At 43.0% G+C, this 16,147-nt stretch overlaps 1 protein-coding gene across 3 annotated transcripts in view; it reads right to left on the bottom strand.

Moving 5' to 3' along the window:
• The window catches only part of BTBD11 (BTB domain containing 11), a 53,581-nt gene extending 38,146 nt beyond the window's left edge, over positions 1-15,435 (bottom strand). For 2 of the 3 annotated variants that reach the window (XM_010712531.3, XM_031554689.1), the window contains exons 1-2: positions 15,248-15,435; positions 1,865-2,030 (exon numbers count right to left, since the gene is read on the bottom strand). In XM_010712531.3, coding sequence (XP_010710833.1) covers positions 1,865-2,030; positions 15,248-15,420 — 339 coding nt within the window. In that variant the 5' untranslated portion in view covers positions 15,421-15,435. The remainder of the gene's footprint in view (positions 1-1,864; positions 2,031-15,247) is intronic. The other variant, XM_019615362.2, reaches the window with a different exon arrangement.
• Positions 15,436-16,147: the final 712 nt, after the last annotated feature.

The raw sequence follows: 16,147 nt of genomic DNA on the forward strand, positions 1-16,147 counted from the left end.
AATTTGGGCCTCCTGCTATAATTAAAAAACAGCTTCACTCAAGGCAAGGACAGGTGTGGGTGACTTGAAGTTACTTGCAAGGAGAATTTGAAACAACTTCAGCTACAGTTAGTGGCAAAATACTTCTTTTGGTAGTTAATAAACAGTACCAGAGAAAATGATCCACCAGAACTACAAAAAAAAGTGCTTGGGCCTTGAAATACAGTGACTGGTTGGCGGCTTAAAATTAAGGTGACTTAAATTATTATTTCAAATTCTCTAACTGGTGTCAGTCAATGATTAAATCAAGCATTTAGCACACGACTTTGAAAACCTGCATGACCCAGCATTTGCAAAGCCAGGAGCCCCATGGCAACTCCTGAGTGCCACACGTCTTCTGGACCCACTGAAACTGATGGGAGACTTACCATTGACAAAAAGGGGCCCTGAATGTCATGCTGTGGTATCGGGGTTTTCCACTGCTTCCGAACTCCCCTTCCCTTGCACTGCTGTCCCTCCTGCCTAACCCCAGGCTTGATCTGCAGCTCAGCCTTTCAGCATCCCTCAAACCCCTCTCTTTGCATGTGGGAGGAATGGGATTTTAATGAGCCCACCATTACCATTCTATGCACACAGGAACACGGTAACAACATGAAAAATCAACACTAGGGCATTAGGGTTTTGGCAAAATAAAAATGACTCTTTTTCTTTCAGCCTTGTATAACTTCCAGCTCTGTCCTGCAAGATGTGGGATATCTGCTTCGGGGAAGCATTTAAGAACTTTCACTCAAATGGGATGTAAGCATGTGTTCAGAGTTAAGCATGTAATTAAGTACTTTGATTCATCAAGTTAGAATGTTCCCAGGTTTCAGCCTGGAGGACAGAGGAAATATGCTGCAAAAAGTTTCCAGATTCAGACTAAATTAAAATAATAATGTTTTTTTTAAAGAATAATGTTTGAACATTAGAATGGGCTCTCTAACACAATGTTTTTTGCAGAGAGTACTGCCCTCTTCTAAAGCTTCTCTCAAACAAATTCACAATACTGACCCAAACTGAAGCTCCGAATTCAACATAACTCACATTCCTGGAGTAGCTTTCCTTTTAGAGGATCTAAACCAACTTATAACCCAACCGTGACTTTCATCTGGGGGCATCAGAAGATTCAGGAAAATTCCCTTCAAAAGGAAACCAGAATACTTGTGTCCATTGTTGCCCTCATGGGAATGGGGAATGACCTCCCCAGCATCACAGTCCAACAGACTGCTGCCAGCAGGCAACTGCAGAGGCAGGTTTATCCCTCAACACAACCACTGGCCTCATGGAGAAGTAACTCCAGCGAAATCTAGGTTCCTCTGTAGGTGGATATTGGCCACAAAGACTAATGGAGTGGTAACGTTGCAGAGAGGCTTTTACATCTAGAAGACCAGTTCAAACAGGGCTCAACTCAGAGTGACAGCGATTAACCTTCTCCTGCTGGGGTGGTGTATGTGAAATGTGTTGCAAATCCCAGGGCAGTTTCTCTTGGAAGATGTCCATCTCACAAAGCTCTGTCCCACATTAAAACCGCTTTAAGTATTCAGAGCAAGACTAAGCTCTCTTCTGATCTCCTGGCTTCAACTGACTCACATTTCTGTTAAGAAGATTCCAGGAGACATATTCACACCTTCACTCTGAGTTACCTAAATTCTAAATAATCAGTATGACCTGATATGACCAAACTTAGTTTAGCTGTTCACCTGGTGGGGCTTTAACTCAATGCGAAATAACGCAGGGAAAGCATTAAGCTCCTGACTATATTTAGTTGACATTTGGGCTCGTTTGCTTTGATAAACAGAAAAAAACTCTCACGTTTTATTTCTTCTTTACATTTCTGTCTTGTTACCTGTTCACTCATGCTGTTAATCCCATCCGGCCCCAGCAAGGCTATGGCCTGTTTAACCAGATCCGTTCGGCCACAGTTGAGCATCCGGAAGCCCAGGTCCTGCTTGAACTTCGCTTCAGTGGCAACTGCATCCAGTTTCCGAGATGCACAAAAGCAGTCGTCGATTCTGTGAAAGTGAGAAATAAAGTCCCTCAGAGGACAGTCAGAGGACAGACCTTGCTGCCCTTAGGAAAATAATACTTTGCCCTATCTTTGAAGGATGTAGGTCATGCACACATTCATTCTCCTTTGACCTGTATGCTCAAGGAAAGTGCTGAATGGGAAATGCTAATGCATACTAATGGAGACTGCCCTTGGTCTATCTTTCATGGGACAAATTATATATTTTCTTTTTTTTTTTAATGGGAAAAAAAAAGAGAGCTTTCACTTGATTTTTTTTCCCCCTATGGAAGTAACACACAGCGCATTCTCACCGCAAGGTCTCCCTCTGCATGGCGAGGTGATCCAGTCCCCTCAGTTTCTGAAAAGTTTCAGTGGCTTCAGTTAGCTTTGAACTAACATCAAATAAATGTATCATCATTGACAATACAACAAAGAGAAAACAACATTCCAAACGCCTTCAAGTGTCTTACCAGCACAGCCTCAGTAACAGAGGAGCCTCTGCAGAGCAGAAAGCACAAGTCCTGTAGACAAGTAAGTAGGGCACCAAGTGATCAGGTAAGAGAAAAGCATTTTTGCCAGGTAACTGTAGCAAAATATCATGCATCCTCACTGGCTGTGCATAACAAACGAGATATCATTCTTTTCAGATCTTATTCAAAAGATCCACAAGCTGCAAGCTGCTCAAGATCTCCATTTCAAACGGATGAAGGGCTAGGAGTTATTTAGCCAAGATGTGAATCTACAGCTCCAGAGAGAGCAGGCAATTCAAATCTGATGTTTACTTAACTCGGTTTCATCTTATTAAAAGACAAATTTGCTTTTCTTTCATGCTGAAGAGTGTCTGGGTACAGGGTGGAGTCCAAATCCACAGTGCTTTTGGTTGAAGTGGGATAAAGAACTGGAAAAACAACACTTTGATTCTCCAATGACACCAGGTCAGAAAACAAGGGGCTACTTAGAATGAAGAACGAAAATCAAGATCAGAAGTGAAAACTGCAAATAGACAGCAAGCACTTGTTTTCTATTTCAAATGGAAAAAAAATGGAGCAAACAAAAAAGTATATAAACAGAACATCATTATCATTTAATTTTCTTCTTCAAAGTGCTGTATCGGTGCTTTATAAAATATATAACAGTGCTTAATATTTAACAGCAATATGCAAATAATATACTGCTTATATAGAAGCAGTGGTATGTAGTAACAGGTACTGTTCTTCCTCTTTCAGCAGAGGAAAGAAAATTAAACTGGAAATTCAAAGTATTTTGATCAAAGCTTCTGCAGGGCTCAGGACTGAAGCTGGCATCTGAGCCTGAGCTTGCTCTTTGCCTTGCTGGGCTGTGACTGGACTGGAAGCCAGCAGATATTTTGGTGCTGTTCACTATACACGTTCAGTTTTGGCTTTGTCTGCTGAAAAGTCAATGTCCTACAAATGCAAATGAAGCAAGCTTGGAGTACCGTTATTTGGTGGGGAAACCAGAATGACTCTTCATCACAACAGCATGCCATACAACACACAACCACAATAATACCGCTGTTAAAGCAGCAGCCGGATCTGCAGAAGTAATATGCCTACAAAGGAGATGAACAAAGAAAACCATAACAACGCTGTTTGTTGCACAGATGTTTTTGAGCAAGGAAAAAGAAAAACCAGCACAGATATGCCGGGCTGAGCTCAATTACACAGAGATCCACAGGAGAAATTGCTGCTTCTACACATTCACACCGTATGGCACATTTCTGGCACAAGAGCTACACAACATTTGGTACTTGCTACCCCCATAGCACAGGATACTAGAGATCATCTGTGCTGTCCTTTAATGTACAACAAAGACAAAGCATGCTCACAAGTAGGTGTTGGGATTTTCAATGCCCAGAGGGAGTGCCTGGACCTCCCATCTCCAGCTGGCCATTTCCAGATGACTGTGGGCTGAAAGCAAGGTGGTTCCTCAGTGAAGCACGGCTCTGGAAAGATCTAGACATCCTCTGAGGACTGCAGAGGTGTCTGCCACTATGAATCACTGATTGTGTCAAGCCACTGCTTCATCATTTGTACCAAGATATATAACATATACTGAATAAAATGGGTCAAAATCAGTGCTAGCAGAAACAGGCAGAGCTTCACTGACGTCAGTCAGAATTGGTGCACGCAGAACGCCAGTTGATGATCTTCTCTTCCCCAGAAATATGATTTTGACCTGAGTTACACACCCACACAAGGAAGGAAGAAGGAACATGGGCCTACCTTGCTTATTTCGTATGGGCTGCCCCGAGTTCTGCTCTGGTATGAGTTCAGGAAGCATCTACTGCTCTGAGACTCCTCTGAGAGCTGCATCTGATCCCATAGGAGCACACCAGTTCACCTGCTCACAGCCTATGAAGGGGGATTTTTTACCACTCCTACTGGGTATCAGCAAATTAGTACTCCTCAATCAGCTGTGGGGAATAAGTTTTGTTTCAAGCCTATAGCTTTGTGAGCAGCTGTGTAAACACTGCAACAATCTGGATTCAGGAGTGTCTGAGTTGCAAGGCTGCTGGATAGCACTGAAGACATGCCATCTAGACCAAGTACCACAAAGCAAGAAGCCTCAACTTAGTACCATTACCAGTGTCAATACCCCCAAAAGGGTCCATCACAAGTGGGTTATAGCTCTGATTTATGGAACAGTGGCAAAATTGGACCCAGATCATTGCTGCTCCCACCATTATCATATATTGACTAATAAAATGACTAAACTGGGGTGTTCAATAAAACAAGAACATGACGTAAGAGAATGGAATGGAGAATGTTTCAGAAGAGAAAGCATAGCAGCATCTAAAAAAGCCAGAGAAATGAGTGAGTTAAGGAAAGGAGATTTAACAAGTACAGATACAAAGCAGTGAAGAGACGGATCAAAAATGATCAAGAACTACAAGTACAGAATCAGAGAATACAGCATCATTTTTAACACTGGAAAAAGCCAAGTGGGAAGATGGTACAGCAGACAGAGCGAGCAGCCACACTGCAGAATGAAAATGAAAGAAATTGAAAAAAATAATGCAAAGCCATCAAAAATGAACCCTAAGCCAACCCAGCACTGCATTTGCTCCCAGGTCCTTTTTCTTACCAGGAACTGTGCAATGCTAATTCCAACAGTGAAGTAAGTACGAGTGGGGGTCTCTGCTCCATATTACACTAATGGATGTTCTCCCATCACAGACAACATAGAGACTCACAAACATTAAAGAATGCAAGATAAAAGGAGGAACAGAGCAGGCACCAAAGCTTGATGCATTCAGACTTCCCATCTTTGTAATGCAATGAATATACTGACAAGCTATGAAGAGGTAGGGAAAGGATGGGAAAGAAGCTTGAAAGATCAGGTTGACTAAGGTCAGCTAAACATACAGGGTCACTCTTCAGAGTTGTGAAGCTGTGCCTACAAAGAAAAGGAACTGGAAACGTCCCCAGCTGCACAGTCAGTTTGTGGCCCTTTTGCCAAGAAGTATTTGTGATCTTTCCAGTCGCACAGGATGCTGACACTGGCTTGACAGCTGGATGTCCCCTCCAAAGCCACCTCAGTTTGCTGCCAGATCTGCCAGCTGCCAGCACTCACAGTTTGTCCTTTTTCAAGTCCTCACCCTGCAAAAAAGGTGTTTCTTCATCAGCTGGGACAGCTATGAGAGGAGCAAATCTCAGGGGCAGTGCTCTCCCCCTCTTCTTGCTGGAGACAATCCCGGGATGGCAGGATCCATCCACGGCTGTCAGCTTCAAGGGCTCCAGGAGATGATGTAGTCCCCATAACGCAGGGGTTCAGTAACACAGCCTACAAGCTCACTATCCTACATCAAGCAAAGTATTGCCTTTTATTAAGTAAAAGGAAAACTAGAAGGTAAAATCTTGATTTTATTTTTAGTGCTAAGCTGCAACCATGTTTTAGATTTTTTTTTTAAAGAGGTTTGCTCCCAAATGTCTTTTAATTCCTCACCGATATTTCTTCTACAGCAGTTATCTTCAAGATCACTACCATGTTGCCACTGCACATAATTAACTTCACTGTGGCATCATACGGGCAATGCCATGGTAACGTTAATTATTTGTGACTGGCCACTGTCAAATTCTGCACGGTGCCCATGACATTCTATCCTAATCCAAAATACTCACACTTCTGACAGGAGCCAAAGGTAATCTTCCTCATTTATAATGGCTCCTAACAGCAGAGCAAATTATTTTTGTCTTTTCCCAAACTCACATTAGGGCAATGGAATGCAGCATTTCTACGGCAGCTGTAACAAATGTAAGTTTTGTCATTTTCATTTGGAGTGGCTAAGAAAGGGTCTGTGTTGATCACATTTTCATTTGGAGTGGCTAAGAAAGGGTCTGTGCTGATCTTCAATAAGTATTGAATACGTCTGGGGAAACAGATGATTCAAAGTGTTTCCATCGTAACTGGTAGACGCAGCAGTTCTCTTATTGCATCGCTTTTTAATTATTTGTTCTCTTGGAGGGGATTATTGCCATAGTCAGTAGTGGACAATTAAAAAATGCAATGCTCTGTAACTGTTATAAAATGGAAAAAAAAGAAAAAAGAAAAAAAAGAACATCCTAATTATGTTCTAAGCCATACGTGCCAGCATCACAAGCTAATAGTTAATTTAAAAGAAATGGAAAGCTGAATGTGAAGAGCAGCAGGACAAATGCTTCCCTCCGGTAAAAGGAACAAATCATCATCGTGATATCCAAGCACCAAAACCTTGTTTGTCCACTTGGGACCAAATCACCAGCTCTTTCAATTAAAAGAATGATAATCTATTAATTAAGTCCATCTCTTCAGCTCTGTTGAGTTTATTCACTATGCCTCTGTCCTAAATGTGAATGAGGTCTCATGTCAGAAATTATAGTTCAGCTGGTTGCAAGTCTGGAAGGAGTCATATTTTAGCCAGCAATATGCATGCATTTGCAATGCTTAATTTCTTGGGGTCAAGGATCACAGTTTTGATCTGGCTATGCACATCCCATAGCACAAAAGGGTCCTGTTCCTTGCCTGGGGCTCTTCAGTGAGACTACAGACACAACAGCAGCAGGAGGAATGGTAGACGGTTTGATTTAAATTTGTGAGCAGTTTTTTTTTTTCAAAGACAGGCTTTAAGAGGGAATACGCAGCTGATATTAATAGGACTGCAATATAAATACTATATTGAGACAATCATTTGCATCTGCAGTTTGGAGAAAGCGAAACATAAGCACAAACATGTTGATCAAAGTGATGAAGAACACTGCTTTTTTAACATGGACATAAAGTATTTCTGTTTACTTTAATCAGGAACCAAATTAGACAAGAAAATAAAACTCCTCTGGATATTTATTAACCAATCTCTTATTCTTGTCAAAGGCTTGAAAATAGATTTGTTACAGATACTGGAAAACAGACTTAAAAAGTGATTTAACTATAAAATCAAGATCAAAATCTGTATTTCAAAGCACTTTTAGTATTACAGTCCCACGTACACAGGCCAGAAGCCATACTCAAAATTGAATCTGACTTCAGATTTTGAATAAGGTCAATGGAGCAGAGGAAAGATTGGGTACAAATTAATCTTTCACACAAACAGCCAACACAAGTCCTCCCTGGTTAGTGCAAGACAATATGTTATCTGTATCCTGATGAATGTATTCAGGAACATAGATAGAAAAGAAGTATATGAAGCACTGCTGAACTTGCTTGCAATGGAAAAAAACAAAAACCAAAAACAAACTCCTACAAAAAAGACTGTATTCTTAAGCCTATAAAAATACAAGTGTGTTCTACTGTGGAAGTGAAGACAAGGGGAAGGTCCTCCTGATCAATATATATATTTTTTTCATTACTGTTGTCTTCCAACAGCTGGTTGGCAGCACAGGTTGAGATTCACCTCAAGAAATCCATGCCCAATCTTTTAAGTAATAAAATCCCCTTCATCCACCGACACCATCTGCCCCAAGGGACTGCTGGATTTTGTCAAGCAGCTTGTTTGCAACCGCTTGCTCGTTTGGCATTTTTGTGCCCAATTACGGCGATAGACATGGCTGGTGTTAAAGGATTAGTGAAAATTTGTGGGAGAACAAGGACATTCAAGGAGGTAGGCAAGCACCAACCGCTCCTACTTAACTGCGGCTGTATCTAATTAAATAGTGGATTTTCTTAGCAATTTCCTACTCTCTTTCTCCAGAACCTCAGCCCCTTACTCTGCGTTTTAAGAGAGAGCAAAGAGCGGTAGAAATATTTTTGTGCTTCCACATCTCTATTTATTAAGTCTATTGATATTTTCATGCTCTAGTACAAGATATAAATAAAATATTAAATGCAACTCTTCCTATTTCACCTCTAAGTAAGAAGAGCATATGCACAGTATAGTATTTAGATGACATGGCAAATGGCAGAGACTGCTCTGAAAGAAGAAAATAGCACATCTTGCCTTTACATTGTATCTTTCCCTTTCCATGGTGCTCAGAAAACTCTCTACAGCGAGCTAAGGATGTCCTCACACTAAATGAGCTTCATTCCTGAGTTTGATAATCCTATTTTCCTAGAGAACCTTCATTAAGAAGGATGGTCCCAGACAGAAAGGCAGACTTCGTGTTCTTGGTTCAAGGCACATTGGAAATTAGGAATGATTTTCAATTAAAAACAGATTTTCAAAGGCATTCAGATACTGAAACAGCCCAGAGACCTTTCTGGTTCAGAGCCGTAAAGGCAGAGCAGGGTGAGGCTGGGATGGGGTAGCCACTACAGAAGCATACAAGACTGAAGTGTTAATAATCCCTGTCTCTTTCTGCAGCAAGGCTTGAACCCATCTGCACTTTCAGCTTAAACTTGCACATAACCTGCTAATATCCACATAGTTCTGTGTCCAGCATGCCCTTTAAACAGAGTGTTTTCCCTTCTGTGGTGTTTACTCCTGACGTATTTGTAGAAAATAGCCACACGTTCCCTCAGCAGTCACCTTGCTCAGCTACATGAGACCCATTCTTCCATTCTTCCAGCCTTCCTCTAAAACAACATTTTGACAAAACCCAGATCACCCAAGCCCATTCTCTCTGCCAGGTCCAATGTGAATATTTTCTCCACACAGACACAGTATTTGCTATTCCACATCACTTCCTACCAGTTACACCCACGGAAGCATCAGTATTTTCCAGCTTGTACTGCCCTTTGTGCATCCTCAAATTGCAGGTTTTTTTATTTTTGTTTTTTGTTTTCCCCACAGCTAAAGCAAAAGTCACTTGCGTGGTTCACAATCGTTCTGTGATTAAATACTGCACTATAATATTCACTGACCCCATTCAAATACTCAGCTCTCAATACAGAATATATCACCTTGTATATACAGTGTGTAAGTTACATGCACACCATTGTATGTATTATTTTTTAACTAAGCTGTATGTGTCTGCCTCACAGTTGTGGAAAACTGCATTTCATCCCATTGCTGTTGTCCCAGCCCTCAAGGTCATCCACTTTTTCCTGGATGGTTTCCCAAACTTCCTCTGTTTGGACAATGCCTCTCAACACCATGGCATCAGCAAATTTTAACATCATGAGCACACTGCTAATATTTATGCCAAAGTCCTTTCTGAGAATTAAAAAAGGAGCAGCTCTTACATCGGAGAGCTGAATAACTCTGGCTATAACCTCACTGCAACCAATCCATCCCTTGTCACCTCTCTCTAAGCCAGCCTCTGCTCACTTCCCAGTTCCTTCACTAATCCTGAGCATCTGCCTTAACTGAAAGCTCCCTGCATGGACTGCATCAAATAGCTCACTCGAGTCCAAAAAGATGAAATCTACCAAATTTCCTTGGGGTAGAAAATCACTTATGGAGAAGTTATTAGATTAGTCTGGCAAGCTCTATCTTTAGAAAATCTGTGTCACATTTTATCCCATTTTCCCCTCAACAACCTCTTTAATTAGTCTTTGCTTCTGAAACCATCCTAAAGCCTTGCATATTATTGACGTTACACTAAGGAGCTGGAATTTTCCTCGGATCCCTTTTCATCCTTTTCAAATATTGGGCACTGCTATTATTAATCCTTAGAGTTATGGTACCACTCTGAGCTTTGTAAAAAATATTTCCCTCTGACCTTCTGATTTCATGAGGCAGCTCTTTCTCATCTCTGGGATAGAGATGAGTGCACAATTTTGAGTGCATTAAGCTGCCTAGTTCACTCCCTTTTTGATGGCTGTTTTTCCATTTTCATAACCTTGTTGTTATTATTTAGTTTTCTTTCCCCGTCAGGATTTTCTTCCTGAAAACAAAGTATTCAGTCTTGGGTGATGGCATCTGTTAGCACTGCTGCACACCTTTCCCAGGTGCCTTCTCAAGGCTGGGACATAAATATACCAGTTTCCTCTCTGCGCTGCAGGAAAAGAGGAGAAAAATGGGTATGTCCATGGTCAGGAGCAGAGACAGGACCCAGGTTCTCAGCCAGTCAGAGCAGAAAGGAGTATTTACTGCCATCACTGGAAGCAAGCCCAGCAACCTGAGAGAACAGCACTGAGACAAGCAGCAATGATGCTGTTACCTCCAATGACATTTGACTACACGTATGGGAAGCTCTGTGCTCTGCACATCAAGATGGGATAGGGCAGTAAGAAACTGACTCTTCTGGAACTCACCCATGATGGCAAAAATGCCACTGCCCACCTCTGACATTTGAATCAGAGAGTCACAGAATATCCGAAGTTGGAAGGGACCCACAAGGACCGTCGAGTCCAAGCCCTGGCTCCACACAGCACCACCAAAAAATCAGACCATATGCCTGAGAGCATTTTCCAGATGCCTCTTGAACAATGGCAGCCTGCGGTCATGCCCACTGCCCTGACATGCCTGTTCCAAGCCCACCACCCTCTAGTGAATGACTTTTTCCTAACACCCAAACTGACCCTCCCCTGATGCAGCTCCATGCCATTCCCTCTGCTTCTATCGTTTGCCACCAGGCAGAGTATTGCTTGGTTGGTTAAAATCACCCAAATGGAGTTCAGATCTGCTTAAAGAATCTTCCTGTGATCCTCATGCCAAGACCTGCCTCCAGTGAAGCAGCTGTGACCTGTGCTAGACAGTCACGAATGTTGCAGAAAATTGTCTTGCTTCTCTAGTGTTCAAGACAGGAGTCTTTTCATCTAGGGACAAGTAGAAAACATTCACCAAAGCTACTAATTCTGCTTCTCTCCTAGAGGCCAGCTCAGAGTGCTACAGCCTTCCATTGACCTAGGCAAAGGGACAGGGCACTGACAAATGTGAGAGGGCTTCTAGACACTGCTGCAGCCACAGAGAAATACCTAGCCTGACAAAGAATTGAATTTTTATTGCTTCTGGACATCAGAATGAACATACACGCCCACATATGCACTTGCACTCCAGACTATAGCCTTCCTTTAATTTCTGACTGTCCAGAAAATAGAGCTTCATTCAGTCATGTGCAAGATTGACCATGTAACAGTCTCTTGCATGACACTACCACCTCTCTCTGGTCAATTTGTTCCAGCATCTTTGCATCCTGCAGGATTGCCATAATATATTGCGAGCAGAAATAAAACCACTGATAAAAAAGACAGCAGTCTTTGTGCTGAACAATACAAGATGTTGCTCCTTCGCTCTGTTTCCCTGTCTTCAGCCTCCAGAGCCCGTATGCAGTCATCCATTAGGAATTCTCCCCATCACATCCAACACATTGGGGTTTTTGTTTTTATTTAATAACTGTGCTACAGAATGGAGGAAGGAAAGAGATGTGTGAAGAGCTGCTTGTATTTAGGTTGAGCAAGGGGAAGCTGCACTTTGCTGATGCAATGAAGAGGAGCAGCCAAAGGCAGGCATCTGTTCACAACCAGACAGACCTAGAGAAGTTCGAGAACAGTGCTGCCTTACTGCAGCACAGGAGCAGGCCCAACACAAATGACACCATCACACTCTTTTGACAGCAAATTTCCTTCACCCCTGATGCCTTTACTAACCAAAAGCCTAGTGCTGGAGGCAGAGCACCCACCTTCACCAGACTTATGCCAGCAGAGAGCTGCTTGGCATGTGACTCTCTACTGGCTACATCCAGCCGCTTTGGGTGGCACAACATGGCCCGGGAACAGGTAGGATGTTATTTAGGTCTGGTCTCCCACTATGACAAAGAATGTCTTTGGCACAACTTGTGCTTCAGTCTCAGCTAGCTGTTGTACATCCAGCAGTCAACCCATCTGTGAAACCTACCTCCTTGCAAGAGGTGGAGACAACTCTATTTAAAGCTCCCACTTCTGGGGGAAGGTTGAACATTTATATCCTTGTTCATCTCCCAAAGCTGGGAAAGGGTAGAAACTTTCTGGCATGTCTGGTGCTGTAAAATGAAAAGAGACTGGGAAGGAGACAGACAGCTTCTGACTGATTCCAACCTCCTTCAGTCCTATGCACACAGAAAAAGCAGCTCCTCTTTCAGGAGATTTTAAGAAATTAAGGAGATGGATTTTTAAAGATCAGAAGAGGGAAGAAAGAGAGGAAGTACTGGAATGAAAGGCAGGAAGAGAGCACAGATGATTTACAAACACATATCAGGAACCTCACTGTTGGAGTATGTGATTGTGCTGGGAGGTGTCACATGGCTCTGCTGGGAGACCATGCTGTAGTCCAGATAAGACACTGAACATTTGTTTTTTATCTGAACTTCATAGCCTTTGAGATTCTGCCAGAGCTCTCCCTCTCTCCATAAGTGCATTTTTCCAGTGTGGAAGCTGATTTTGCTTTATGTGTTAGCAATGACAGGTTGTGAATCAACACGACGGAATGATGCAGTTGCACAAAGCACAGGACATGGGCCATGGGATGTAACACATGGTGAATTTTTTGGTCTGGGTTTCTGTATTTAAGAGATGAAAGAAGAATGCTAAGAAAAGTCTAGAATTTGAACGGGTCTCAAGGTTCTACTTATTAAGACAACTTTATAAAAGTCATAAAAATATATCAAGCTCACTGCATTTAAAATCCTTCAGCTGCCATCCGTCACACAGCTTATTTATAAAGCCATCCCCTGCAAAGCTGCTGTGTCCTCTCCCAGTGTTACATTTATGGCATCAGTGCTTGCTGAGGAAAGGACATTTGGGAACACTCCCTCCCTCACAAGGAGGCATGGAAGGTTGGCACTTGGCTTGATGGCAATAAGAAGCAGAGAGAATCTGTACCAAATACAGATAAAAACCAACAAGAGCAAGATTTCAAATTAATATCCCGATGCTTGACATTATTGTTCAGAATAGCAGAGCCCTCTTCTACATCTCACGATTACAGGCACGCAGGGCCTGAGCCCCCACTGCACAAACAACCTCCACCACGGATGGACCTTGACACAAACATGAGCGCCCCAAAACTCATCTGCAGACCTCTGCCCGTGCAGTGGGGAGAGATTCTCACTTTGAGACATCAGCGGGTGAATCGGGCCCCTACAGTCAAACAAGGACACGTTGCAATGTCTGGTCTCTGTGAACTCCAGAGCTTGTCCCCAGAATGATTTAGTTTTTCATCCCCATCTGATTAATTCTGGGCTGCACTCTTCAGGCTCATTCCTGCCCGTGAGACAGGCAGGACAACAGCTACTGCTTCCATTCATTAGGAAATGAATTCTTGATGGCAGCTTTAAGCTAAACACTGATTTGTTCCTCATCACTAATAAATTTTCTTTGGGCATAATGCAACTCTCCTCAACTTCAAGTGATTTTGAAACTTCTGGAAAATCATCTAACAAGTTATTCAGAGAATCACAGAATGGTTGGGTTGGAAGGGACCTTAAAGCCTATCGAGTTCCAACCCCTTGCTGTGGGCAGAGCTACCACCCACCAGATCAGGCTGCTCGTGGCTCCATCCAATCCAGCCTCTATATGTATACACACAAATACATAGACACAATTACAAATCTGAAGAATGGTACACAGAATTTTTTTAAGTGCACAAATACTTAACTATATCTACCTCCCTTTTTAAGACAGAATATTTACGATGCAAACATTATTGCCTTATTTGCAATCCTACCTAAAAATCAAAATAGGAATTTAATTTATGATGCCTTTTAGAAACCAAGCACGAGGTTCTCAGAAAGTGCATTGTGCCTATAAGTCTTGACACTTCAGTAGGGATGCAGAATGCTGCACTTCTGGAAATGAGGGTCAAGATGTTCACATTGAAGGGAAGCAATTACAGTCAGTATCTGAAATATGAAACGCTCCAGATTTAGCTTTTGAAATTCAACATATGTCTTCAATTAAATATTCAATGGCTTCAACTATAAAAATCTCGTGCAGATCACAAAGTAAAGTATTATGCTCTCTGGTGAAAGAGCACGTCAAGGGAAGAGTCAACACAACCCAGCTGCTCTGATGCAGGTTGTCACAGCTAATCATGTAGCTCATTGCTCTGCTTTCTGCGTCGCAGGGAGGAGTGCACCTAGTGCTGTAGGAGAGGCAGACTGCTGAAAAATGTTTTGTTTTTTTTAACATACAAATTCATAAAGTAGTTATCAGTGAGTAATTTCTCCTTTGGCAGATTCATAATGCCTTTTCATACAAAAATCAAAACCAACTATGTTCTCGACTACAGCACAGCCCTACATCATGCTTTTATACATGTACATAACAATGAAGCAAAACAGACACTAAAAACATTCTGGCAATAAATACTTTAGGACTTCATTAGAAAACCAAAAGGTCACATCTGATACATGAAAAAGTCAAATTATCCAGGCTGACATTTACAACTAATTTGAACTGACATTAGCATGGAAAATACAATTTTACCATGAGAAGTAGTCTTACCTATAAGTTTAAATCTGCCCTTTTACCATTAATGCTGAAAACAAAGCACTGAAAATATCTGCAGCCTCACCAGTTATATCTCAGTATTCTAGGGCGAAGCAGTGTGAAGCAAACAATTAGCAGAAAATTTCAGCCCCTCATTACCAAGCAGAACCTAACAGTAAGAGAAAAAAGCCAGGCGAGCAGATTACGGGCTCGGTCCAGCTGTGAGATATTCAGGCACCCATTACCGTGCAACCGGCTTATCCACGGATGTGAGCAAATCCCAGAGCCGATTTCGCAGCGCACGCAGCGACGAGCCTGAGCATCCGTGCACCTCTCGGGGAAACGAGAGAGCCCTCTGCCTGCCTGCTAATTCGCCGTCACTGAGAGAGAGAGAGAGACACGTTTTGCACAAAGCATCCGATCTTTCTGTGGACTTACTTTAGCTGTCGAGGTTCACAGTCAACTCCGGGCAGCAGGAGCCTGGCTGCCTGCCGTACGTCATCACTGTCCACCGAGAAGCTGCGACGATGCCCCGCGTGAGCCACGGCGACCCGAATCCACTCCATCAGGGGCGGCAGCACGATGAACGGCCTGGGGAAGCACACACACATCAGTGCTATGGTATCGACAGCAAAACAACGGCTATGGGGTGATAGCTTGTGGGGGTGAGTGCATGGATGCGTTTGCAATGTACAGAAAGGATGTAGAATAATACAGGGAGGGAGAAGGAAAGACACAAAATGAAACTGTAGAAGAGCAAACTAGCTCAGCAAATTTCTCAGCAGGTCTAAATCAAGAGCCCTGTCTCTGGAGCAGGATTAGTCAAAATGTCAGATTTATAAGCCATGCTCATTTACGGGGTCCCTGTGAGATCGGTGCACCCGCACCCGAAGTCCTCCCCCACGTCTGCACCATGCATCCCAAAAGAGGGCAGGGGACAGCACAGGATGGCATCCTGCTCTGGATGATGCACTGAGGCTGGGCACACTCCTTGCTGCTTCACAAGGGTGGAGAGAGGGGATCCTGACCTTAAGTGCTCGGCACGTGGAGGCAATGTCCAAGGACATCTCCAGCATCTCCACTGACACAATGTGCACCTCGCTGCAAAGCGGGACCTCAACAGCTGCTCCCACTGCACTGTTGAGCAGCATCAGCAATCAGACTGGATCATCTCACTTTTATACCTCCTGCGGTCTGTATCAAGTTGCTCTACCTTTGGGTACTGGCTGTTCTGCCACGTGAGCAAAACCACTGTCCCCAAAGGGCACAGTGGGACTTGGTCACAGCCCCTACCCTGTCACTGCCAGCATGTGGCCACTGCCAGAGACACAGCCTTTC

Source organism: Meleagris gallopavo, chromosome 1 (genome assembly GCF_000146605.3).
Source record: "Meleagris gallopavo isolate NT-WF06-2002-E0010 breed Aviagen turkey brand Nicholas breeding stock chromosome 1, Turkey_5.1, whole genome shotgun sequence".
Taxonomy (NCBI): domain Eukaryota; kingdom Metazoa; phylum Chordata; class Aves; order Galliformes; family Phasianidae; genus Meleagris; species Meleagris gallopavo.